A 26,169-nucleotide genomic window follows, 5' to 3' on the forward strand; every position below is an offset into this window, starting at 1 on the left:
GGAAAAATATTACAAATTGAGATAATTATATAATTTATATTTTTAATAAAATCTGTATTTTTTTATAAGATTTTTATATATATATATATATACATAAAAAAATATTATTTACATGAATTATTAACTAAACAAATAATTATATATTAAAATTAATTATAAAAGTACATATATTACAATAATTACAATTAACCACGTAAAACATCTAATTCTTCTGGCGTAACATGCATTCTTAATTCCTTTTCCCGTATCATATCTTGAATTTGTGTAAGAAGTTGAGGTGCAACTTCAGCTGCATCAATATAAATACTTCTAGCCCAAGGACATAATGCAACACTTTCGTGATATACTTCTTCTCCTTTTTTCTCACATAAGTTATATTCTCTAAGAAGAAGCATATATAATCTCCATAGTAGGGGGCAATTTTTAATTGTTGATATTCTGTAAGTTTAATATTTTTTTATTTTTTAAAATGTTTTTTTGTGAATTTTTTATATTATGAATTTGCATAAATTATTTAAAAACCTACTTTGCAAGTGTTTGATGAAAATAGAGTAATTTATTAATTGCTGCATTCATACTAACATAATCTTTAAGTTCTTGTAACTTACGAATACGTTTTCGATTTGCTAAGCACATAGCAAATGCTTTCCATAATTGAAGTTTTGTAATTCGACTATTACTTTTCCATATGGGCAATTCACTCTGTTGAATAAAATATTATGATTTTTGATATTATGATTTATAAGTAATATTATAAAAAATTATATTTTTTTGAATATCATTATACTTACTTCAATACATGCAAATACTGAAAGAGCAAAAAAATTATTTGAGTATAAATTTAGCATATCATCTAATTTTATTTTTAAAAGACTTTCATTTTGAATTTGTTTACAGTGTAATTGTAAAAGTGCTATTTGACTTTCTTGCAATATTTCCTGTAATGTACAATATATTAAATATATAGAAAAATTTTTATTATTAATATTATTATTAATAAAAAAGTAAAGTTTAATACTTGTATATAATGTTGGTTCTTGTAATGATTTATGCAGTTTTTAAATATATTTGTTATATTATTAATATCATGATCTTGTATGTATAATAAATATGCATAGCATACAATCGTATCACATTTATAATTTGGTAGAAAATATGTATTTTCTTCATTCTCAAAAGAATCTTCTTGTAAAAAAGTTTGTATACAATTTTCTAAATATTTTTCTACTTGTAATAATTGATTTTCATTTGTTTCTGGTATGATTTGTTTCATTAAATTTAATATTAATATTTTATGTGTTTCTTTATAAATTTCTAAACTAAGTAAAGTTTCAATAAATGTTCGATATAAACTTAATAATGCTGATTTCTCTTCAGGAATACAAATTAAAGAAGGACATGTATCTTGTGATTTAATGGCCATTTCTAAAATATTTACACAATTATCAAATTTTCCCATTTCTTTTTCTATTAATGCATATTCTCTATAGAAATGTAAATTATTTCTATTTTCATCTTTTTTCAAGAATTCCTTCAATGTTGTTTTTAATTTTTTTCGTCTGTAAAAAATATATAGAATAAATATTTATATACTTTTTTTTATATATAAAATAATATAAAATGAGTCTTACTTATTATCATATTTTAATATATCATCTTTCTGAAGAAAGATAAGTAATCTTTCAAATCTTAACCACCAAACATATATACTAGTACGTTGCAAAGAAGGTAAATTTTCAGCAATTGTAAAAAATATTTCGCGTATAAAATCTAAATATGATTCTTGTGCAGGATGAAACATAAGATATTGAGGACCTGATGTTAAATGTCCTTCAAGTATGCCATTTAATAATTCTTTTCTTTGGCTATATCCGCTCATTTCACCTACCATAGGGCAAGCAAATGGAAGCAACATTTCTGAAGTTTCTACACTCCAATCAAATTCCTCTAATGTTAATGTCTAAATATATATAAAATTTGAAAAAAAATATTATTTAGTTCATAATATAATTATTAAAATTATTAGAATTAAAGATTACTCGGAATTGTATATCTAATTAAATATACCTTTAACATATAATCTCGTGTTGGTAATAATGGTACTTTAAGTAAGAGTAATGTATGAATTGCCATTCGAAAATTTAAATTTCTTGAAAGTATTGGATGAACAAAATCTGCAACATCATCTGGTAAAATAAATCTTCGAGAATCGCCAACTAGATCTAATTCATTTTTACTGACGCTAATCCAATGACAATTCTCTCTTAATGACTCTGTTCTTTGCCATAATTGATTTAATGGTAATCTTGACATTAATATTACTTCTTCCATTCCAACTATAAATTAATAAAAATAATACAATAATAAATAGAATATAAATAATATATTTTGGATTAAATAAGATATCTTACTTAATTTTTTTTCATCTATTGTTTTTTTGAAAGATAAACTGTCTTTATCTAAATTAAGATTTAGAATGAGATTTAAACGCATTGTTTCCCACATTTGTTCCCAAAGTCCAGTATGTCGTAAAAATGTTAAACACCAATACATCATTTCTATTCATAACAAATTATTATTTTATTTTATTATTATTAATTAGAAATTATTATTTTATATAATCTATTAGAGAAATGAAATAATTTATAATTTTTTACATACGTAATAATCGTTCATCATATATTCGAGGATTTGTCCTAGCTTTTTGTTTTAAAATACAAAAGCATTTTGAATATAAATCTAAAACTTTTGGTACTGTACACATTGCTACTGAAGCTTGGGTAGTCATAATAAATTCTTGCCATAAAGTAACATTTCCTGAATCTTTATTAACAAAGGTTTCAAGCTGTTTTGAAAATTCATCAGCAGGTAAAAGTTCTCCCATAAGAGATAACTTTAATTTTAATAAGATTGTAGATTCTAAATTTTTTTCTAGAGCTTTTTCAACAATAGCTAACTTTTTTAATGTTATTGCTCTATGAATATCTTTTGTTGTTTGATATTGTTGAAAATATCCTAATGTATCCTAGAAAAAAAATATTTGTGATATATTCTACAAAAAAGTTTTAATAAATTAAATTTTAATATTCTTTAAATAATAAAACTATACTTTAATGAAACTTATTTGACATATATTTTATAGATTATTATTGTTATTATTATTTAAATAAATGAATTTTCTATATAAATTATATACATTGTTAAATTTTTTAATTAAAAAAAGCAATTAATATATTTAAAGTATTTTTAAATCCAAATTTTTGAAAAATTTTATAAAATATGTTTTTGTTTTTAAATTTTTTAGTTTTTTTTCACATATATTTTAATATATAAATATAATATATGTGTATATATATTACATAGTTTTCTTAAAGTTACATTAAATATATTATATTATAAATGTAAATATGATATACCTGAAATTCTACATATTCAAACCATAATTGAATATCATTTGGATTATTTGTTAATTTTTCGTTATATTGTTTAGTTTTCATTTTTTGTAATTCTTCTAATTTGATGTGCCATGAAGGGATCTCTTCTTCTTGAAATGAATTGGTAATAGATTCTCTTTTAATAATGGTATCTTTTTTCTTGTTTTTTTCTATATAGTCAATATTTTTTACATAATATCTTTCATAAATATATTTTTTCAATTGTTTGTGAGAAACAAAACCAAGAGAACTCTTTTTAATATTATAATATGGTCTAATTCGAGAATAAAGTGTTTTAATAGCATAATTTCCCTTATCTTTATATTTATCTTCAAAATATACATTTTTTACATCTTTCTCATATTCTGATTTTTCATATGTATTCTTTTTTTTATCTTTTTTTTTTCTTTTAATATGTATAGATGGTTTTTTTTCATCCAATGTAAGTTTTTCTTTTTTTATAGTAGTAGTATATAAAGTTTCTTCTTTATGCAAATAAAAAGTTTCATCTGAAGAATCTGAAGAGACATTAATAAAATTATTAGATGAAATTTGTTCTAAACAACTGGAATTGTATAACCAACTGGTTGAGTCATTTTCTGTAATTAGAAATAAATATTGTATTATAAATTATTTTATAATTGATATTGATTTACGATGAATTTTAATAACCTTTTAAAAAATTGTTTGATTCATTGGATGTTGTAGATTTATTTTCTTCGGAATAAGCTGGAAATAAAGACATATTTTATAAAATTTATATTATTAATGGTTAATTAAATAAACAACATTTTATTTCTTAATAGGTTAAACACATCATCTGCTTTAAAACAATTTAATAATACTGTAAAATTAGTGTACTATAAATATATATATATATATTTCAGAAAATTTATACAATACTTATATAAAGCGTTTGATGATTGGTTGAAATAAATACGCGGCAAAAAAAATTTGAATATTATAAGATTAATGTTAGTTATCGCGGTAAAAAAGGTTTTGTTAAATTCAAGGATGAAAAATGGTTTTAATTGTTCGGCTGATAACTATTTTAGAACGTATATAAATACAGTCTGAACAAAACGATAAAAGAGATAACATAAATACGTCGTCCATCTTGAGAAATCTTGAATTATATAATTTTTTTATTTTTTATATAAAAATTATTCTATTAAATATAGAAATCATAAATCATATTAGTTTTTATTAATTACGTTAAATGTTTCGAAAAATTAATATTACGAAATCGTTTTTTGGTGTTGTGTATTCATCTACTGAATCATTTGTTTCACCATATGTTTCACGTAGAGTAAGTTTTTCTGTATCGAAAACATTATTTCTAAATAATATTTATAAAAACTGTACAATTTATTGCGTGACATCTATTGCAGAAAATTTACAAAAATTATATTTTATTTAGATACAACAATTCAGAGATCATTTAAATAATACGCATGACAATGATATACTCACAGATTCATTTGGAAGACGTCATACATATTTACGAATTTCGATTACCGAACGTTGTAATCTTCGATGTAAGTAATATTTATAATTTTAATCAAAATAATTTTGTGATATGTTACATATATTATAGGCTTATATTGTATGCCAGCAGAAGGAATTAAGTTGACAAAGAATGATGGTATTTTGAGAACAGATGAAATAATTAAAATAGCTGATTTATTTGTAAATGAAGGTATAAATAAAATACGCTTAACTGGTGGTGAACCAACTGTCAGAAAAGATATTGTGGATATTATTGGTAAATTATTTTATATGTATAGTTATATGATATATATATATATATATATATATATATGTTGAGATCTTATCCAATAAATAATATAATTATTATAGCTGGTTTGAAACAGTTATCTAATTTAAAACAAGTTGCAATTACTACTAATGGATTAACATTAACACGTCAGTTACCATTTCTTCAAAAAGCTGGATTAGATGCAATAAATATTTCTTTAGATACTTTACAAGAAAATCGTTTTGAACAATTTACCCGTAGAAAGGGATGGTCTAAAGTTATGGCTGCAATTGATCTAGCTATTCAATTAGGTTATAATCCAGTAAAGGTGTGAAACAATTAAATGAATTTATATGATTATATTAGTATAATAATATAATTATATATAATATTTATTATAGGTGAACTGTGTTATAATGAAAGGTTTCAATGACGATGAGATAATTGATTTTGTTAATTTAACAAAAAATCGTCCAATTGATATACGTTTTATTGAATATATGCCTTTTCAAGGAAATAAATGGAATCAGAATAAAATGGTTTCCTTCGAGACTATGAAAAAATTTATTAGAGATATATATCCTAATCTTCAACGTCTTCCAAATAAGTACAATGATACATCTAAAGTATATAATTTAAAAAATTTCATTGAACAATTTAATTTATATATTATATTTTTTTATATATTTTATTAAAAATTAATTTTTTTTTTAGGCATATCATGTACCTGGATTTACAGGACAAATTGGATTTATTACATCGATGAGTGATCATTTTTGTAATTCATGTAATAGATTAAGAATAACGGCAGATGGAAATTTAAAAGTTTGTTTGTTTGAGGGAAAGGGAGAAATATCTCTTCGAGATGCATTACGTAGTGGAGTATCTAATGACATTTTGAAAGAAATGATCGGACAAGCGGTGCAACGTAAAAAAAAGCAGCATGCGGGTATTAAGTTTTATTTATAATTTATATAATTAAGATAGGATTATATAAGCTTATTTTGTATAATAAAACATTAAGCTTTTTATCAGGCGATAACGTTTATATCTTTTTGATAATACATATGTTTCAGGAATGTTCAATCTATCCCGCATGGAAAACAGGCCAATGATTTTAATTGGGGGTTAATTAATATAATATAATAATTAATATAATATTATAAAAATTGTAAATTAATATAAAATAATGTATTAATATTTTAAAAAGAAGCACAAACGTTATCGCTCGAATCATTGTTTATAATCAATGATAAAATTTTAAAGAGATCATAAGCTTAATTTTATTTGTTTGTGCTTACAGTTAAAAAGAAACATATTCATCTTAAAAGTTATAAAGATATAACAAGACGATATATAATGGATTACATGGGACTTCGATTTAAAAATGATATAAATATAAGAGTATTTTCCTCATTATCACATGTAGATCAAAGTGGCAAAGCAAGCATGGTAGATGTAGATTCGAAAAATGAAACTAAACGAATCGCAATAGCAAAGGGAATTGTACAAGTTAATTCAAATATAAGCAAATTGATTGTTGAGAATAATATAAAAAAGGGCGATGTATTATCTGTGGCACAATTGGCAGGTATCATAGCAGCGAAACGTACTTCTGATTTGATACCTTTATGTCATCCACTTCCATTATCTTATGCAAATGTATCCTTACATTTAAACGAAAAATTACATCGCATAGAAATCACGGCAGAAATTAGATGCACTGGAAAAACAGGTGTAGAAATGGAAGCTTTAACAGCCGTAAGTATTGCGGCTTTAACAATTTATGATATGTGTAAATATGCAACTTCCCCACAATATATAAAAATAACCGATATCGAATTAATTTCAAAAACTGGTGGTACAAAGGGTGATTTTTTTAGAAAATAAATATTTTATTTTAATAGTGTATTATTATACACGCATAACATGCATAATATAATATAATATATAAATTTTGTATCTATATATAATCAATAAGGATTTAAATAATTATACAATTTATTTTGCTCAATATCCATTGAATTATATATAGTTTACATATAATTATACATAATTTTACATGATTATTATTGGTAAAAGAATTATTAAAATATATGAATTTTATAATATATATTTTAATTATGTTTTCTATTATATATAAAAAATTATATATTAAAATATAAATTATATATAAAAAATTATATATTATATTTATGTAATTTATGTACCTGAAAGCATAAAAAATAATGATATTCATACTATATTTTATTACTGAATTAATATATATATATATATATATATATATATGTATATATATATATATATATATATATACATATATATATATATATATATATATATAACAAATAATACGATATTTCTTTGATTTCATTGAATATTAATTTTATTAAACAATTGTTGAATTATTAAAATATAAAAAATTATTATAATCTAATATTTTCATCTTTAATTTAGAACAATTTTAATTAAATATCATTTCTTTTATTTCTTTAAACTTTCGAAAATTAATAATGATAAAAAATTTTTGAATATATTTAATTTTAATCTTGATAAAAAATACAAAATCCTAAGAATAATTAAAGTGCAATTAAGAACAAATAGATGTATCGTAAAAAATGTTATAAAAGTGGATTAAGTCGTTGGCGCAATCGCAAATATTAGAAACATCGCGAGGCGCCACTGCATCCTGATTTTAACCTTTTCCTTCCCTCGAATAGGAGTAGCTTTCAGTATTGAAAACGCTATCGAAGCGCGCTGTTCTCGAAGGTGTTTCATTATATTTCCAATGATTGTCAAAAATTAATTAAATTAATAAATTTTTCATATATTTTTCATTTTACATTATTTTTTAAATAAGTACAAGAATATTGAATATCACTTCTTTTTCTATGAATAAGACCTATTTGTTGTACGAAGATAACAAGTTTCTTTGAAATAAAATTTATTTCTTCATTGAAAAATATGTGCAATTTTATTTTTTGATTTTTTCTTTTTTGTCGATCGAGATTTCTATTATTTCAATGATAAAGATTGAACGAAATCGTGTAAAATTGTATAAAATTACAAATTATTATATAAAATTACATATTAAATATAATTATTATTTCGCGACGGAATTAAAATATTTATGATTTATGCGAGTGAAAATTTATTTTATTTATATTATTTGTAAAAAGTTAAAATATCATTTACATGACTATTTCGAAGAAGTTATTCGGGAGGTGGAGGACGAAAAATTATAATGATCGAGAGATGATCGAGAGATCATCAATAATTTTTGAAGATTTGTTAGAATTTGAAAGAAACGGGAAGAACAACGAATGAAGATGAAAGAATTTCATACGTAAAAAAATGGCACCATTCCATGGCATGGCCCTTATATTGCTTGGAATCGGATACCTGTTACACGCAGAACCGCCATCCGATCATCGGACTTTAGGTACAATTAATCTCAAAGTGTACAATTTGAAAAATTTTGATTCTCGTTAATCGAATTCATTAGTGTGAATTAATAGTATGATCGTTAATAGATTTTCGATCGAACAAATTAGCAAATTTTATTTTCATTTTTTCAATATATCCTTTACTGAAATTTTGTGCCACGTGTTGGTGTTACGTTTAACGGATCGGTAAAATATCTTTTATCGGCAAAACTGAAATTGGAAAAAAAAAAAAAAAGAAATGGAAAATGTTCTTCGCCGCTTTAATCCTTGGGCTGTTTCGGATATAATTCGGATGGATTTAAAGGATGTAGAGACTAATAAATGAAATTTTTGCTATGATTCAAGCGTGATACTTGAATTCTAGCGGTGCAACGATTCGATGGGGAAAAAACGGATAAAGGCGAACGGTCGCAACGAGGTGCGAAGAGGACGTATTTTTATAAAGACTCGCCCCAAAAAGTGACCGCTGTTGTGGGACAAACTGTTGTGCTGTTGTGTCGTGTTAAAAATCTGGGGAATAGAACAGTGAGTTTCACGTTTCTTTGAATAGTAGTGTCGCTTTGCACGCTTCGCAATTATGTTACAAACTTTTGAAACAATAACGAGACGAACTTGAATAAAACAACGTTATTTTATTACAACACGTTCAGTTGGATATCAATGAGGTCACGTTGCGCCACTTACGATTATTGTGCGTGATATATTTCCATTCGTATTGTATATGAGAATTATATAATTTTTCATAATTATATATTTTATTGTATAATAATAAGAAGTGAATTATTTCAAGAACTTGTACATTACTGCGAATTGGTGAATTAAGATATCCCTTGTGTTATTCGATAATGCCATAGTTAAAAAATATAACTTTTTACAACCATGATTACAAGCTACGACTATATATTAGAAATTTAGAAGATACGTTGCTTTTTCTGTCGTAGAAATTTCAGTAATCGTAAATTGCAACGTGATGAGAAATTCTCGATCTCTCGGAGGGGATCAGAAAAATGGAACGAAACATAACGGTATCTCGTTCGTTTCTTCGCGTAAATCTTCAATTTGTTTTTATCGTTAATTAAGACACGGTATTACCGCCGCGAAACACGCAAAATTCTCACGTGAAATTATTTCTAACGTAATTTCCTTTACTTTACTTGGCCAACGATATATATCGCGTTACATTACAAATGTTTTTCCTTTCAAACTTGATTTCGCGGTTAATTAAAAGAATTAATCTTTCCCCGATAATTTCAATTCGCTTCACGTACACGAGGAGAGATTTCGGTTTCAAAGAGATTAATCGTGATTAATTCTGGGATTGTTAAAATTTTGTAAAATTGAAAAAAAAAAAAGAGAAAAACACAGCAAAGAGAAATATGGCGATCGTTAACTATCCCGTGCATATTTCACAGGATAGATAGATTGCGAAACGAGTGTTCGGTTATCACGGGCAGTTAGCGGGCGGCGAAATATTTCCATGTCTCATTCGGAATTTGTCCCAGGTGTCTTGGATTCGAAAAAGGGACTTGCACATCTTAACGTCCATGTCGGTGACTTACACGAGCGACGCAAGATTTAAGATAGTCGGCAATCCGGACCACGACGACTGGAATCTGCGAATAGATTACGTTCAACCACGGGACGATGGCATTTACGAGTGTCAAGTTAATGCAGAGCCCAAGATATATAGGGCGATTACTTTGAAAGTTTTGGGTGAGTTTCTGTGTGTCCCTTTCCCCTATCCCAGAAACGGATGTTATTATTCTCCGCGGAAAATCTTTTATATTCGAAATGGCAACTCGTCCGTTCGTTAGAAAAAACGCAGCACTTACCGTCCCATTCCAATCTTATCGTAATAAATATCTTGAATCTCGTTCTCTCTACAACAAGTGTATATTCGTACGTGTTATCTTTCGTTATTATTTTTTTTTTTTTTCCCTTTTTCGCTTCAACTTATCCTAGTTGCCGGCCAAAATGACGAAACAGTTATGAATAAATTTCACCTACTCGCAAACATCTTTTATTCATCGATTCTTTATTCACTGTATCTCGGCTCGAAGTTTCGGTCAGAGATCTTGTCGTGAATTTCTATCCGCCCGGACGGATATATACAGCACCGTATATATTGAAACCTCTTATTTTTTCTTTCTTTCTTTTTTTTTTTTTCGCTTTTCATCATCATTCGCGTTGCTGACACCAGATGTGCAGGCAAAGATCACGGGGCCCGAGGAAGTGTACGTGAAAAAGGGAAGCACGATCAGTTTGACGTGTATCGTGGACGTGCAAGATATCTCTCCGAGCAACGTGACTTGGTACCATGCCGGTGCCATGATCGATTTCGATGGTCCAAGGTGTGTGTGTTTCCGTCTTTCTTATTATTATTATTATTTTTTTTTTTTCTACTCGATTTAAGAGGAAGAAAAGGGATCGCTACAAATCGTTTTCCTTTCGAGAAAAAAGAAAAGGGGGGGGGGGATAAAAGGCGTCGATCCGATATCCGATCGGTTTTATCGGAATTCGTCCTTAATAATGTCTTTACTTTTGACAGGGGTGGCGTTTCCCTGGAAACGGAGAAAGGTAAGAACGGGACCACTAGCAAGCTGCTAATAACGCGCGCCCAGCATGACGATAGTGGTAATTACACGTGCGTGTCGAGCAAGGTCGCTGCGAATGTGATGGTGCACGTGTTGAACGGTGAGAATAAAATAATAGAGCATACGACTCTTTTATTACCAACGAAGAGTTCCAGAGAAGGGAGAGGAGAGGGGGGGGGGGGGATGAAGAACCTACTTTTTTTCTTCCGTCGAATTGTTCGAGCGTTTCGAGATATTTTAAAAATATTTCTCGAAAGATTCTTGTCGATTCCAGTTTATCCATTTTATATATAAAATTGAAAGGAAAAGAGAAAAAAAAAAAAATAGTGGAGGAAGAAAGTTTACGAGTTCGATTCAAAAAAAAAAAAAAATAATTTTCTCGAAATTGTAAATCGGAAGATTCGTTATGAAAATTTCACTTTAAAATCGATAACAATTTTTTTTCCCTCTTTCTTCTTAGCTCCGGACGGATAAAGAACACGAACACGGTTTTTCTTTCTTTCAGGCGAACATCCTGCGGCTATGCAGCACGGTGGAACCGGGAACATCAACAGGAGGGTGATTTTGTTCAGCCTGGTTCTTCTAATGGGCACGATATTCCGGTGAACGATAAACGGACGAATTTCTTCGTTGTCCGTGCCTGTTTCCCCATCAAAAATCGTCGTCACCCGATCGACGAATCAACGACGCGCATCAGGGAGGGGGAAGAGAGACAGAGACAGAGACAGAGACAGAGACAGAGACAGAGACAGAGACAGAGAGAGAGAGAGAGAGAGAGAGAGAGAGAGAGAGAGAGAGAGAGAGAGAGAGAGAGAGAGAGAGAGAGAGAGAGAGAGATCCCCGTGATTTATGAGCTTCGACGTTTATCTTCGCGCGAACCGAATTTTTCGAACGAAATCGAAAAAAGATGATGATTCGCGTCGCGCCAACGATTTCGACATGTATCGAACATGTGTATGTGTTCTAACCACACTGACTGTAATATTCTTATAGAATAATAATAAATATTTCGCGATATTCGTATATGTGTACGAGAAAAGAGAAAGAAGAAAGAAGAAAGAAGAAAGAAAAGAGAAAAGAGAAATAAGAGGAACAAGAAATGTTTGTTTTGAAATAGATAACGATGACATCTGTTATATCGACTTCATTTCGTTCGTTCGTCACACTCGCGGGCGCTAAGGCAGCCCAGTCGCGAGTTGCCGCTCTTTCCCCCTCCATTGTCCCGCCTTCCTCCTTCCCCCTCCCTTCGTTCGCCCATCCCCACTCTTTTCTCCTTTCTCCTTCAACGCGACGAATGGAAGCGAAGCGTGGCGGCGCTCGTGCGAAATTGGTTCTTTTCAATTTTAAGTTAATTTTCGTGTAACGCATTGGCAGTGCACGATTAACCGGCGCTTACACGCATTAAATCCGGGCCACGTTTTCCGATAATGGGGAAGGGATGGGGTTCCGAAGTCCGGCACGCAGCCGGATTTCTCTTTGGGAGAGGAAGGGAGGGATGCTGCAGGTTTCATTTTATGCAAATCGGGGGGGTCTGTTGGGCACATGTAAATTCGTTCGGAAGATCCTCACGTTTGCTCCTCTCGCCAAGAATCGCCAACACTGTTGCTGTTTACGCTTTCTTTTTTTTTTTTATCTATGTTAGGTTAGGATTTCGAAAGGTAAGATTCAGTCGAATGGATTAAAATCTCTCGTCAAAACGGATGCAAATAATTTTACAATTTTCCCTTTTTCTGTGAAAATGATTCCTTCTTAATTTCAGAGCGAGAAATTAAATTCGTTGGTTAAGAGTTAAGAGGAAAGAAAAAGGATCGAAAATCGATCGAAAGATACTCGAGAACGCGTTTCGTTTGATTTATAATCTTTCCGTGGTAAAAAAAAAAAAGAAAAAAAAAGAACGTTAATCGTACGACTTTAAAAGATGAATGTTTGAAGCGAGCGAACGATCCTTACTTATCCGCGTATTAAGCGAACTTGAACTTTAACGAGATTCCGAATATCGTTTGTTTTATATATATATATATATATATATATATATATATATATATAATATAATATATAATATATATAATATATATAATATATATAATATATATATATATAATATTTTATATATATATATATATATATATATATATATATATATATATATATATACGGGAGTTAAGCCCTCGAAGCGAAGCGTTGGCATCCGTGAGCCGTCGGTCGATAACGGTCGAGCCGAGTAATTTTGGTAAATTTGCCACGGAAAGGAATAGGATCGAGTTTCCTTCCTATTCGAAGAATCGTCTCGAGTGATTGCGAATTGATGGTAATTTGCAGAGCGTTACCAGTCACAGGAAAGGATTACGAATTATATCGATCGATCAAAAAATTTCATATATATATATATATATATATATATATATACACAACTATTTACCAATCGAACGTAGTTGAGATTGAAGCGGGGGGAGAGAGGGAGCGGTGGAAACTTGCGCGTTTACAGTTAAGTTTTCTAGAAAATCGATAACAACCAGCCATTTTTCTCCGTCTTCTTATCCTTAGAGTCCTTCCTTTTGCCTCCTCTCCTCCCCCCCCTCCCCGCCTCCTCCGGCCTCTGTCCCCATTGTCGACAATACTATAGTTTTCATTGGGAATGGGATCAACGATGGGTGTCACGTAACAGCGAGGAGGGAATGCAAGTTGAATTATACGAGGGACGCAGCGTACACGCAAATATCGGTTTTTATAGAGAGGAGTCGCTCTTACTTGAGCCCCCTTCAACTCTTCTCTCCGTAAGAGATCGTCGCTATAATGCCCGTTGGCGTAAATCAACTACGAATTTTACCTTATCGAATGAAAAATCGAAGTTCACACCACTCCCATCCCAAGGATCGAATCGACGGATTTTCCTTTAAGAAGGATAGAGGTCTGTATACTTATCTTTCTTATCACTTTGAGTCTCGAATAATTTTCACGATTGATCGGCGATGCATCGTAACGATCAAAGAGAAAAAGAGTTTCTTCCTTTTTTCGACTCGATTTGCGAAGAGTTGAGTAACGCGACGCGATCAATCACTGTAATTTCCAACTTTTCTTTTTTCTTCTTTTTTCTTTTTTTTTTTTTTATTCCAAGATTCGCGTCGATCGCGAATTTATTACGCTCTGATAGTAATTCTCATCCTATTCTACGTATCTCTTCGATGCTTTTCCTTCTTGCTCTTCGTATTCGACAAGCGGTGATATTATTTTGGAATAAGTAATTGGTCGATCGGTCGGGAATCGCAATTGAAGAGAGAAATAATTCTCGGAAACGATCGTCGTAATATCGTATATTATATATATATATATATATTATATATATATATATATATATATATATATTATAGAGAAGAAAGAGAAAAAAAAGCTAGTGAAGAAAGACAAAGAACGTTTCTCGTTTCCTTTTCTGATTCGTCATCTCGATAATCCTTGTTTAAAAAGCATAAGACGAGGAAAATTGAAATAGAATATAAATAGACGGTGATTTCTCGAAGACTTGCTTTCGACGTCTCTTTTCCTCGCTAAGCTTCTTACATTCAATATAAATTAAGAGTTGCGCGCCGTATTGTTTGTTTTGTCCCCTGCAATACGCGAATCTCCATCTCCTGTTATTCCAATTTTTTTCGATCGAGAAAACGACCATCTTTTCTCGAAACGTGAATCGCATCTATAGTTCGAAACTATAGAAAATTATATTTACTATAGTTATATATATATATATATATATATATATATATATATATATATATATATATATACTGTGATACGACGGATCAACGAATCGAAGAGAGAAAGCAAATGAATAGCGAAGCGCCAAAAGTGGCGCGTGGCGAATGTGACAATCTCCGAAACAAATGGTAGAATATCGTTTCTCTTTAGTTTCGTTTACTAAAGCCTAACTTCATCTTCTATGATATATATACATACAATTTTTTTTGTTGTGAATTTTTTGTAATCTCGAATCTCGTGTTTTTAAACCATATTTTCCAACGATGAGTCAACAACAACAACAAGCGAAGCAAACCAACCAAGAAATTCGCTCCGCGAAAAGTTTAAAAGTTTCAAATCCTAATTTGCAAAAACCTATTAGTGCTTTAAGAGGTGTGCAATTTAACGAGGTAAATCGAAGGGCGAGCCCCGGTAAGAATTATCAATCCGATTGTTCATCGTCGATTTAACAACGTTTATACATCCTCCTCTTCAGGGCAAAAAGAGGTTAGGTTCGAAGAATTCCGGTATGAATTCGGTGAGTCGAGTGTTTTTCCATAAACGTACAGATCGGATGAAGGTACGTAAAAGGTATTAAGGTTAAGAAAGAGGATACCGAGCTAACGTCTACGAAGTATTCCTCGAAAATTCGTATTGTATCGAAACGAGGGACAAGTGATACAGGTTAATTGACACCGATGTATTTCGATGAAATACGCTCAGGTTCCCAAGTATCAGAATACCTATCGGCTCGAATCATTTAATCCCTTCAACATAGAGGTGGTCGATAACATGGTGAGGGACACGATGGAGAGTAAATTGTCGACGGTGACGGCCTATCATCCAAACATCATGGCCAAATTGTGCTGCGAGATCGACAACGAGTTGCAAAACGCGCTCCTCAAAAAGGATTACGATAGGTAGTAAACGCTCTGCTCTCGTCCATATTTTTTCACGAGTTATAAGCGAAATGCCAAACGATTCTCTCTCTCTCTCTCTCTCTCTCTCTCTCTCTCTCTCTCTCTCTCTCTCTCTCTCTCTCTCTCTCTCTCTCTCTCTCGTAAATTTCTTCGTAAAATCGCCTTCCCGCTTTTTTTTCTCGATACGAGAGCATGATAGACGCGAGTTGTTTCAAGTCAAGAAATTAATTATTATTGATAATTGACGGTGGATTTGATAACTCGTTTGTTCTCTTTTGTTTACAAGGTACAAGCTAGTGGTGCAGGCGACGATAGTTCAACGTTTCGATCAAAGTTTACACGCGGGTTTTCAATGCCTTTGGGACGTGGAACGAGACAATTATTCGTACTACGTTTTTGAAAACAACCATATTTACGCTTGGTGTTGTGTATTCGCCATATATTACGAGTAAAAATTCATCGTTCTCCGGTTAAATCGCGCGGACGCAATATGCTCGATACGCGTTACAATTTCAAGCTAATTCCTTTTTTTTTTTTTTTTCGTAACTCCTGGACGTGATATCATCCGACACCAGATTACATAATAGCGAAAATATATATATATATATATATATATATATATATATCGCGACTTTTACGCGAATACACATACGAATACACGAGCGTCAAATTTGTTTCGGCTTTTTTTGCGATCGCGCGTCTGACAGGACAAATTCTTTTTCTCTTTATTGCTCGAATATAAAAAAATATTACGTAATAAATAATTTCGAAAATTGTATATCGAACGAGAAAAAAGAAAGGAAGGAAGAAAGAAAGAAAGAAAGAGAGGAAAAAAAAAATAAAGGTTTCCTTCGATCGATTATAAAGTAACAGCGCGGTATTAATATTTATTAGTTTTACAACTCCGCCCTTTTCTCTTCCCTCCCCTCCCCCTCCCCCCTCCTTTCCTTACCTTCGGCCGTCCCCGTTCGGTTTTTCACGATGATTTATCGAGAAACTTTCGCCCATTCCCCTCATCGGAATAATAGCCGGCCGATTTAAAGTTTCGGGAACATGTCCGACATTTTTATAGATATTCGCGGACTTATTGGAACATCGAAGCCGCGATTTCACGATCCGTTCGACGAAGGGAGAAGAAGGACGGGAGGGAAGGGGAGAGGCGGCTTTGTCTCTCGTCTCCCATCGTAGGATCGGAGGAGGGGGGATCGAAGGTCGCATTCCGTATTCTCTTCGTCTTATCGGATGATTCATGAGTCGAGTCGAGACGAGAAGAAGGGGAAGGGTTAAGAGGGGGCGGGACGGAAACGAAAATGAAAATATATATCACCACGTGTCGTTCCGTTTCGTAAGACGAAGTGTAGTAACGGCGCGGTTGCCTCTATGTAAACATTGGAACAATGTTCGCGAACGAGTTCGCGAATATCGATCTGCAGCGTTGCCGATACAATTTTTAGATGGACTTTATTCTCCCGTGATGCGATTAGAAGAAATACAAGCGGCGCTCTAATGACTCTGCTGAAAATTACGGGAAGGAGGAGTGGGGAGGGGAGGGGAGGGGGGACGCGTGGCGCGTCGTCGTTCGGTTTAAATTAATGGCGCAATTTCGGGGCCAGTGTCTCCCTGCAACGCGCAACTCTGCGTTCGTTTCGGCGAGAGAAGAAAAATATATTCGGCGACTCACCGAAATATCCGATTATCGGCGAATATGTCGTGTTTTTTTTCCTCCCCACGATTTCCATAAGTCGTTGATATAACCGTTGCTCAACCAGAACGACGCGTTGTTTCTTTGGGCGTTACGGCTCTAAGATTTATGCGGTTGCATCTGGGCCGGGGGGGGAGGAGGGGGGTTGAAATTGCTTTTCCTTTCGATGTCGTTTTCCTGGAAAAAAAAGTGGAATAAGAAGAAAGAAGGGGAGGGAGGGAGAAAAAGAAGATTTATTCGCAGCCGCGTTTCGTTTCATTTACGTCCAAATCTCCATCCTCCCTTTCTGTTTTGCAACGTCGAAAACTTGGAACGATATCTCGCGCCAAAACGATGATACGAGAGACAGAGAGAGAGAGAGAGAAAAAAGGAAGGGGAACGGCGCGTGTTTCGACGCTTCGGCGGATCGGCGCACGCACGAGGAGAGACACTTACATTCGTGGAAGAAGTTTGGACGGTGACGGCAGGAGGCAGCCTGTGGCTGCGAGCGAGTGGTGGGGCGAGGAGCGGAGGGGTGGGGGGAATTCCGACCGCCTTCTGGTTTTCGACAGCGAAGAAAACTTGATCGACGCCAGGTAGCGGGACAATCTATCACCGAAGCGTGGCTCTGTTACTGGCTTCGACGTAAAATCAATGCAGATTCTCATTTCCATGTAAATTATCCCCGACACGTAGGTCGGTGTCGAAAGCGGCGAGAAACGACGGACAGTCGTTGCGCTACGCGTCGCGAGTTTTCGAAAGCGCGCATTTCTCCCTCGCCCCGCGGGAAAAATTTTTGTTCCTTGCAATGTCGGATTCATCACGGGCTTCGAACGAAAACATGATTAAACTTTTCTGATTAAAAAAAAAAAAAAAAATTTTCTCTGACCTTTTTATTTATTCCCTTCCTTTTATGAACCGATAGAATTGTCATCGTTGCCGAACGAGACCTACCGTTGACGAGAATGGCGAGGTGTTGATCGAGTTATCGGTTCGTGAAGATCGGCCGAGCCACCGAAGAAGAACTTGGAATATAGTTACCGACCGATTCAAAATCGTGTTACGTGTTTATAATCTAATATCGCCGGAGACTGACAGCGGTCAATACGAAGGAAATGGGCGATTTGATCGAAGTTGTGAACGCGATTCGATTACACTCCTTTCACGCGATCGATTCACATTTTTGAATCGAGAAGAAGAAGAAGAAGAAGGAGAGAAATTTATCTTGGAAAAGCGCATGCATCGTTATCGCAACGGTGAAATTGACGGATAAAACGGGGGGATAAGTGCCCGTTTATCGTTTTACCGCGATCGTTGTTTTGAACGAAACTCGAAACTGCTGATCGCTCGTCGGATAATCATCCGATCGATTGGGATTTCGAATACCGCGATTTTCGGATAATTCTATCCTTCTCTTTCGATTCGAATTTCGACGAAGCATTTTTCCACGCTACAATTCTCTTATATCTCTATTTTCTTTCTTCGCGCGAAACAATTCGAAAATGAAAGAGGACCGAATGAAAATATAATAACTGGATCTATTAGGATGGAAATTATCGTGGCGGAATATCTACGAGGACCATTACGGTCACGCGTCTCCTTCTTTCTTTTCATGCGCGATCCGTCTTTGTCACGGATCGATAAGTTTTTACTTGCAAAGAGATTCGCAAATTTTTCGGATTTTATTTGGTATATAACTCACCAGATCCGATCGGATATTTTTAGGAAGAAACGTTTCCTCTATCTTACTTGTCTCGCGTCGAACGTGTCTTTACAAAAGGAAGATCGATCGAAAGAAATGTTTGATCTTTTTCGTTCGTTGTGCACGTACAATGGACATCGAAACCTTCTATTGTAAACCTCCCATTGTGTCGAATATAGTATCGACACAGGATTTTTTCGTCACCGATAAGACGAGAGAAAAAGCGATACACGCTATGAAGGATGAAACTCTGCAAGTCACTCTGACCGGGGAGGGGATTTTTTTTAACGAAATTCCGTTGCCCCCCTTTTTAATTGGAAAAAAAAAATAGTCCTCGCGATGCTTATTCGCGATGCGCGGGAACAAATACTGATATACGGAGGCATCTCTCCACTTTCAATTTGTCCCGCACGAAACGCCCTCATTTATCTTTATTTCCTTTAAGCTAAGCCTCCAAGCTTAGCGTTATCGGTCACGGCACGCGAGCTCACTTTTCCTTGGAAGCCACGGATCTTAAACGGGAGGATTCAATTTCAACGATCCTTCGTCGTTGTATCGCGCCGGGATTGGAAAACATATTGGGCACAATTGATAGAAATGCCGGAGATTAATATAGATCCGATTATATCGAGTTATCGAACTTTCAATTCTTTACTGTTCACACTGGAAAGAAATTTCGCGAAAGAAAGGTGGGTTTGATTGGGTTAATATGAAAGGAAATATTTATTTTCATACGCATATTTCTATCACGATATTCGTCACATATATTAATCCAGAATATTTTAACTTATCGATGTAAAATTTTTTTTATTTCTCATAATAGGTTAATTACAATTTGTAACGATAGTTTAATTTATAAATTAAGATAATTGTATATACAATAAGCTAAACGTATTATTAAAATAATTAATAGTTTCGAAAATATTTCAGCTTCATAAATGAAAATAATTTTTACGATTTTGAGTATTCAAAATATAGCTCTCCTAGTATGTAGTGTCAGAATTGTCAACAAAGCGTTTAAGTGGGGATAGGCAGTCCTAGCGACCTCTCTTGCCCTTGTCCAGCTAGACTTCTTTCCAACAGTAAACAGTACTGCTTGTTTCTACCATAGTATTTGTCTCGTATATTAATCTAAAACGTCGCTTTATATCTAAACTTCGATGTATTAGCTTAGAATTCAAAATATTCTAACATTTCGATAAAAATTATTTTATTTTTCATAATATTTCATAAACAATTTGTAATATTAATTTAATTTCGTAATTAAGATAATAATTGTTCGTATACGAATAAAGTAGACATATTATAGGTATATTATATCGAAATAATTAGTTTCGAAAATATTTCAATCTTAGATAATTATCGATTTTGAATATTCAAGTTATAATTCTTCTATTAGTATGCAATGTGTGATGTCAAGATTGTCAACAAACGCGTCTGAAGTGGGGATAAGTGGTCCTCTTGTGCCATCTTGCGAGACTTCTTTCCACCAATGAACGATATACGATTAATCAATTCGAATTTGACGAATTCTTGAAAAACGGTCTCGTCAATCTTTTCTCTTTTCGCTCCGTTATATTAAAGAGCATCTTATAAAAAATGTTAAATAAAATGAATACGTTTTTACATTGCGTGCTTGAATAATAAGAAACCGTTTTCGATAGTTTAAAAATTTTTCGAAAAAATTTTTATCTAGTAACGAGAAGGCAAATTGAAAATAGAAGATCAATTTATTGTCAGATGTGACAAGTGATACCAAGAGTGAAAATAATATTTCTGATAGTGGCATTGAATTTTTTGACACGATATATTTGTAAATTTTGCTTAGTATCTCTCCATCAGAGAAATAGTTTTTGAAAGCATATCAAAACTAAAAAAAATTTGTTACTAGAAGTATCTTCGAATATGCCCATTGATTTTTAATAAAATATTACACATATCAATTAATTTAATAATTGAAAAAACACGTAGGAATTCAGATTATATGCTTATTAGAGCCTATCGTCAATGTGTTAAGAAAATTTTTTTGAAATCGCTTTATTATACGTTTTTCTTTAAATTGTGTCGCAACGATCGTAATAATATAAAAGAATAAAAAAAAGAAGGAAAATTTCTCGTTTGTCATTTTTTATTAACCGTTTAATTGCAATTCTTCAAAGTAAGATTTTTAATAAAATTTCTTTTCGATTAATTTCCATTAATTTTTATCTCAAAAATCTTGTTGCAAAAATTCAGGAAAAACGAAATTCCATGATCTATTTGATAATCGTGCTTCACAAATATTACTGCGTAATTCTATATGCAACGGCTATTTTGCGGGGAACATAGCGAAATATTAAACACGTACACGTTGTTGATGTTTATATTAAAGGTCGAGATATGTCATTGCTGCTTGCTACTCAGAACCGGTAATGCGAATTTCGCTAAGTGCCAAGGAAAATTTCGTTAAATAATTTAGGTTCAGTTTGGATGCGCATCTGGTACGATTCCTTCGATCCTTTTCATCTTTTTTTCATTCAAAATGAACAAACTGATATTTCGATCAATAGTGACTGAACAATTAAACCGTATAATTTTAAGCCACAAAGAAAGAAAATTGAATAGTATATCGGAAGCAATACTGGACTCCAAGCTTTCATCTTTCACTGTGGATCGATCGTCCACTATGAATATCTAAAGTGTATAAAATATAAAGAATCGAATCTCGGTTGAAAAAAAAAAAAGAGATTTTCTTCGACCGAAGATTCAAAGTTTTTCTGTAAATAAAACTGGATCAAAGAAGATCGCTAAATGAACGAGGCTAATATCCCTTTTCAGTGTGGAGTCAGTTTACTTGTTATGATAAATTAAAGAGGCGAACGCGAAGCGCTGCCTCGTTGATCTTTAACGCAAACAGGGTTAACGGGTTTCTGCCTAATTTCGCTTCGACGATGTTCGATCGTTACACCGAATTCCCATTTAAAAAGGATAGGTACGTTATTATAGATTAAAATTACGCGATGCTTCTTTAATTGAAGTATATATCCGTGAAACGCGTGTTGTAAAATAAAATAATATTTTGATAAAAAAAAAAGAAGAAAAAACGGGGTAATTAGTGTCGTTCGCAACTGAATTCTATTTCATTTTCTTTTTACGCCTTTCGTGAGAATTTCTAATAATTCGAAAACCACTACCGGTGCACTTCTTATCGCGATGAATAATAGGGTCACGCGAACCCTTTGTAGAGCCCTTTGCTCGTATAATTTCTTGCTGCGCTCTTTTGAGAAGAAATAGAATTTAAATAAAAATAAAAAGTAAGTGGTGGTGGTCCGCGTGGCAATTTATGTCTGTTTCTTCGTTGCTTTTAACTCGATTGTTTTCTATTATTAGTGTGGTATACGGTCCACTGCATCGATCCACTGTATTTTCATTATCAAATTTCACCAAAGTTTCTTACTTTCCTAATAAACGATAATATCTACGGGAAAAATGAATAAAAAACGAAACTAAAGAAAAGCTCGGAATAGAATGCGAAGGAAAAACGTTGCACTCGATAAATATAGCGTTCGTAGTATTATAATGCTGATGGAAGCTAATAGATGGATGTTTGTAAAATGCTCAACAGATGTCGTAACGAGTGGTATATTTCTTAAAGATGAGTAGACTTTAGTACAAGTGGTTACAAGTGCACTACGCGAGTTTGTAAGAGATCTCTCGCAATGTTATCGTGTTCGACAGTATTTGCCTACATTGAAAAAGTAACTAGTTAAAATTTCGAATAAAGTTACGTTAAATGATTACTTATTAAAATATTTAAATAAAACTTATTCGTAATTATTATAATCGATCCGTTTTTTATATAACCTCAACTGTCATTACGTTTATTATTACGTTTTGAATTATTGAAGCTTTATTCATAATTTCAATTTTTTATTTTTAACTATTAAATCGTCCCCATCACTGTGTCAGAGCACGATGTGGTCTTAGAAGAAAACTATTTGTTGAATCCAGCAGTAATCAAAGTATAACCTGTTAGCAATGAGACTTTCTTTACAAGTGAAGCTCGTGCCCTCAGAGAATCTTTTCAATTGGGAGGATTTCTGGGGCATGATAATAATCAATAATATCGCGGTCAGTGCCTGATTCGCGAAACTCTTAAGTTAGAGGAAAATTTCTCGAGTTAAAATGATGTTGATTGTCGTTGAGTCAGCCGTATCTCTGGAATATATCACCCTTGGGATCGGATTCTGCCAGGTTAAGTATGTTAAAGATATAAAATTATAAATGTGGGCTGAAAAACGGCAATCTTCTCAGATAATATTATCTTTTGTTAACTTTAATGGACTTCAGCGATCGATAATAATAAAAAATTTCCATACGAAGAATTTCTCCGAATAAACTATTTACAAATTTCGCGAACATTATAATAAATTGTCAAGCCGAGTAATTTTTACAGTAATTATCGCATACTTACGATCAAGTATCGTTCGCATTTCGTAATGAGAAAGATATTATTGCACGTATTTACGTAAATGAGCAACTTTTTCGCGGAGAAAGGTTTACAGTGAGATGCGTCGAAATTCTCGATGCGAAAAAAAAAAAAAGTTTATCCAGCGCAAAAAATTATGCCTCCTTTTTATGCAAAGCATCGCGTAGAGCTTTTCCTCGATTAACCCGCCCACTTTTGACCCAAATACACGCGATACGGAAAATTGGAGGACACCGTTTTAAGGCAAATTTTGAAATCTTGACGAAAGAAACGTATCTCCATCGGATCCGTTTATCACATTCTTCTATTAACATATTATTTTCGACGCGGCCTAATTTATCGATCGCTCGTTAATTCTCGCGTATTAACCAATGCGTTCGCGTAAAGTATTATCGAGTATCACGAGCTTCTCGCCATTTTTTTTTTTTTTCGTCTCGTCCCGATTTACAGGATTATCGATTTTTCACGCGAGCATCATCCCGCTTGGACGACGTGCAATTTTTTAATCGAACCCTCCACACCTCACGCTATATTATACAGGTGAGAAAGTATAAAAGTTAGTAGATAGTTGTTATATTGGTTTTATCGAGCGTAACCCGAGGCCGCTAGTAACGATACCTGGCAACCGGATATTGATTATATTAATACTTGGGCTTATGTCAAATAGCGGTTGAATCGAGAATCGTTTGAAAAATCGTTCGGACAAGTTAATACCGTGGTGCGAATACAGGTTTCGCTAATTTTAACTAGGAGGGTAGAAAGAACGATCGGCACCCCTTTGTCCGGGTTTCGATCGATCCGAACATTCGAATTTCTATCCTCGCTTTTGTTTTTTTTTTTTTTTTTATCTAGTAAAAAAAAATAAACGCACACAGAGAAATTGATACTCGATGACGAGCGAATATAAATATTCGTTTAAACGAAGCATCGGGCGAAGAAACGCTACGATCCACTCAATTTGATTTCCCGTCAACTTCCATTTCGCCAATTGCTTCTTTTGACGAATTTTCTACGAATGGGAACGCATAATGATATCGGTCCCCAACCGTGATTTACCCGTTCTTCTTTCGACAAGACAGTTTCAATTTTTTCTACGGGATTCGAGGGGAATGAAAAATTGCTTTTTAATCGAGATAATTATACAAGTTTGTCCCCCGTCTTTTTTTTTTTTTTTTTATTTATTCTACTTTACCATCTGAGGTTACCATTCGTCATATCGCCAATTTTAGAATCGCGACATTGTTTCTGGCTTCATTTCATCATCTCGCGATGATTTTATGTATTCGGTACGAAGTTTATGCTCACTTAATCGCACAACTTGCTTAATTTTCTGTGCAAATCGAGCAATGGAACACTCGACTCGAATGATTATAAAATATAATAACAAAGAAAATTTTCTAAATCTGGAATGATACGTTGCACATCGACGAAATCTTTTTCCTTTCATCTTAATTTTTATTATCACTTATGCTCGCTTATTTTTATCAACTACAAATTAATTTTAAAATCAGCCTAAAATCGGACAGACGTCGAGCAGAAATTAACAAGAAACGCAAATATACGAATCGAATCGTAAAATACAACAAAGATAATAAAACCTGATATTTTCACCTTTTCATCGATCTTATCACGAGCTCCGTCGCCTATATCCTCGTCCACGCAAGGATTGTTGCGAAATCTTTTTTTCGTTGGGGGGGAGGGGGGACAAGCACAAGATGGATCACCTCCTCCCCCCTCCCCTTTCTCGATCCCCCGTATATAAATCAGTGGCGTGTGTCGGCAAAAAGCTCGGTTTTCAATCTCTGGCGATCCGTGGCGATTGCTTGCTTTTCCAAGCTTTGAAAACGCTACTTGGACTACGGCTATACATAATGCAGGAAGAGGAAGTTTGAAAATTTACGGGAGTCAGCGTGTCGTTCGTCATCTGGGCAAGGGGAGAGGAGTAGGGCGAGGAGTAGGAGGAGGAGGAGGAGGAGGAGGAGGTGGAGGATGAGGTCTCGCAAAGGCAGCTTTTCCACGGGGACCCGTGGAAGGATTGACCCGGAATGGCCGTTGGTCTGAACAATGATCGTAGGTGGCCGCAGGATCTCGTTGATCTCGGAGGATCAGCCTTTACGGCGGGGACGAGAAAGAGAGAGAGAGAGAGAGAGAGAGAGAGAGAGAGAGAGAGAATTGTGTGTGTGTGTGTGTGTGTGTGTGTGTGTGTGTGTGTGTGTGTGTGTGTGTGTGTGTGTGTGTGCGTGTGCGTGTGCGTGTGCGTGTGCGTGTGCGTGTGCGTGTGCGTGTGCGTGTGCGTGTGCGTGTGCGTGTGCGTGTGCGTGTGCGTGTGCGTGTGCGTGTGCGTGTGCGTGTGCGTGTGCGTGTGCGTGTGCGTGTGCGTGTGCGTGTGCGTGTGCGTGTGCGTGTGCGTGTGCGTGTGCGTGTGCGTGTGCGTGT

The 26,169-nt window shown here is 33.4% G+C and overlaps 4 protein-coding genes across 9 annotated transcripts; 3 read left to right on the forward strand and 1 right to left on the reverse strand.

Moving 5' to 3' along the window:
• Positions 1 to 16: 16 nt before the first annotated feature.
• LOC724986 (protein NRDE2 homolog) lies at positions 17 to 17,703 on the reverse strand. 2 transcript variants are annotated; one of them, XM_026446451.1, is made up of 11 exons: positions 17,564 to 17,703; positions 4,107 to 4,163; positions 3,417 to 4,033; positions 2,662 to 3,025; positions 2,412 to 2,558; positions 2,068 to 2,336; positions 1,632 to 1,960; positions 1,019 to 1,559; positions 792 to 938; positions 527 to 702; positions 17 to 438 (listed from the first exon to the last, which is right to left on the reverse strand). In XM_026446451.1, the coding sequence occupies exons 1-11, from the start codon at positions 17,619 to 17,621 to the stop codon at positions 186 to 188; spliced, it is 2,958 nt and encodes a 985-aa protein (XP_026302236.1). In that variant the 5' UTR covers positions 17,622 to 17,703; the 3' UTR covers positions 17 to 185. The 2 variants fall into 2 exon arrangements, with proteins under 2 accessions (XP_026302236.1, XP_026302237.1); XM_026446452.1 differs by lacking the exon at positions 17,564 to 17,703 and having other exon boundaries at positions 4,107 to 4,179.
• On the forward strand, positions 4,388 to 7,367 carry LOC551891 (molybdenum cofactor biosynthesis protein 1). Of its 4 annotated transcripts, none has more exons than XM_006568787.3 (7): positions 4,388 to 4,743; positions 4,855 to 4,972; positions 5,050 to 5,199; positions 5,295 to 5,521; positions 5,595 to 5,819; positions 5,908 to 6,142; positions 6,497 to 7,367. In XM_006568787.3, the coding sequence occupies exons 1-7, from the start codon at positions 4,654 to 4,656 to the stop codon at positions 7,081 to 7,083; spliced, it is 1,632 nt and encodes a 543-aa protein (XP_006568850.1). In that variant the 5' UTR covers positions 4,388 to 4,653; the 3' UTR covers positions 7,084 to 7,367. The 4 variants fall into 4 exon arrangements, with proteins under 4 accessions (XP_006568850.1, XP_006568849.1, XP_016766256.1 ...); XM_006568786.3 differs by having other exon boundaries at positions 4,394 to 4,743; positions 5,032 to 5,199; XM_016910767.2 differs by lacking the exon at positions 6,497 to 7,367 and adding an exon at positions 6,270 to 6,462 and having other exon boundaries at positions 4,394 to 4,743; positions 5,032 to 5,199.
• On the forward strand, positions 7,631 to 13,115 carry LOC724734 (hemicentin-1). 2 transcript variants are annotated; one of them, XM_006568788.2, is made up of 6 exons: positions 7,631 to 8,635; positions 9,004 to 9,164; positions 10,142 to 10,352; positions 10,840 to 10,990; positions 11,188 to 11,216; positions 11,739 to 13,115. In XM_006568788.2, exons 1-6 carry the CDS (start codon positions 8,548 to 8,550, stop codon positions 11,837 to 11,839), a joined length of 741 nt encoding a protein of 246 aa, XP_006568851.1. In that variant the 5' UTR covers positions 7,631 to 8,547; the 3' UTR covers positions 11,840 to 13,115. The 2 variants fall into 2 exon arrangements, with proteins under 2 accessions (XP_006568851.1, XP_001120626.2); XM_001120626.4 differs by having other exon boundaries at positions 11,188 to 11,333; positions 11,739 to 12,375.
• On the forward strand, positions 15,009 to 16,752 carry LOC100578614 (tctex1 domain-containing protein 1). The gene is made up of 4 exons (XM_003251222.4): positions 15,009 to 15,372; positions 15,459 to 15,542; positions 15,686 to 15,882; positions 16,169 to 16,752. The coding sequence occupies exons 1-4, from the start codon at positions 15,247 to 15,249 to the stop codon at positions 16,332 to 16,334; spliced, it is 573 nt and encodes a 190-aa protein (XP_003251270.1). The 5' UTR covers positions 15,009 to 15,246; the 3' UTR covers positions 16,335 to 16,752.
• Positions 17,704 to 26,169: the final 8,466 nt, after the last annotated feature.

This window comes from Apis mellifera, linkage group LG2, assembly GCF_003254395.2.
Source record: "Apis mellifera strain DH4 linkage group LG2, Amel_HAv3.1, whole genome shotgun sequence".
NCBI lineage: Eukaryota > Metazoa > Arthropoda > Insecta > Hymenoptera > Apidae > Apis > Apis mellifera.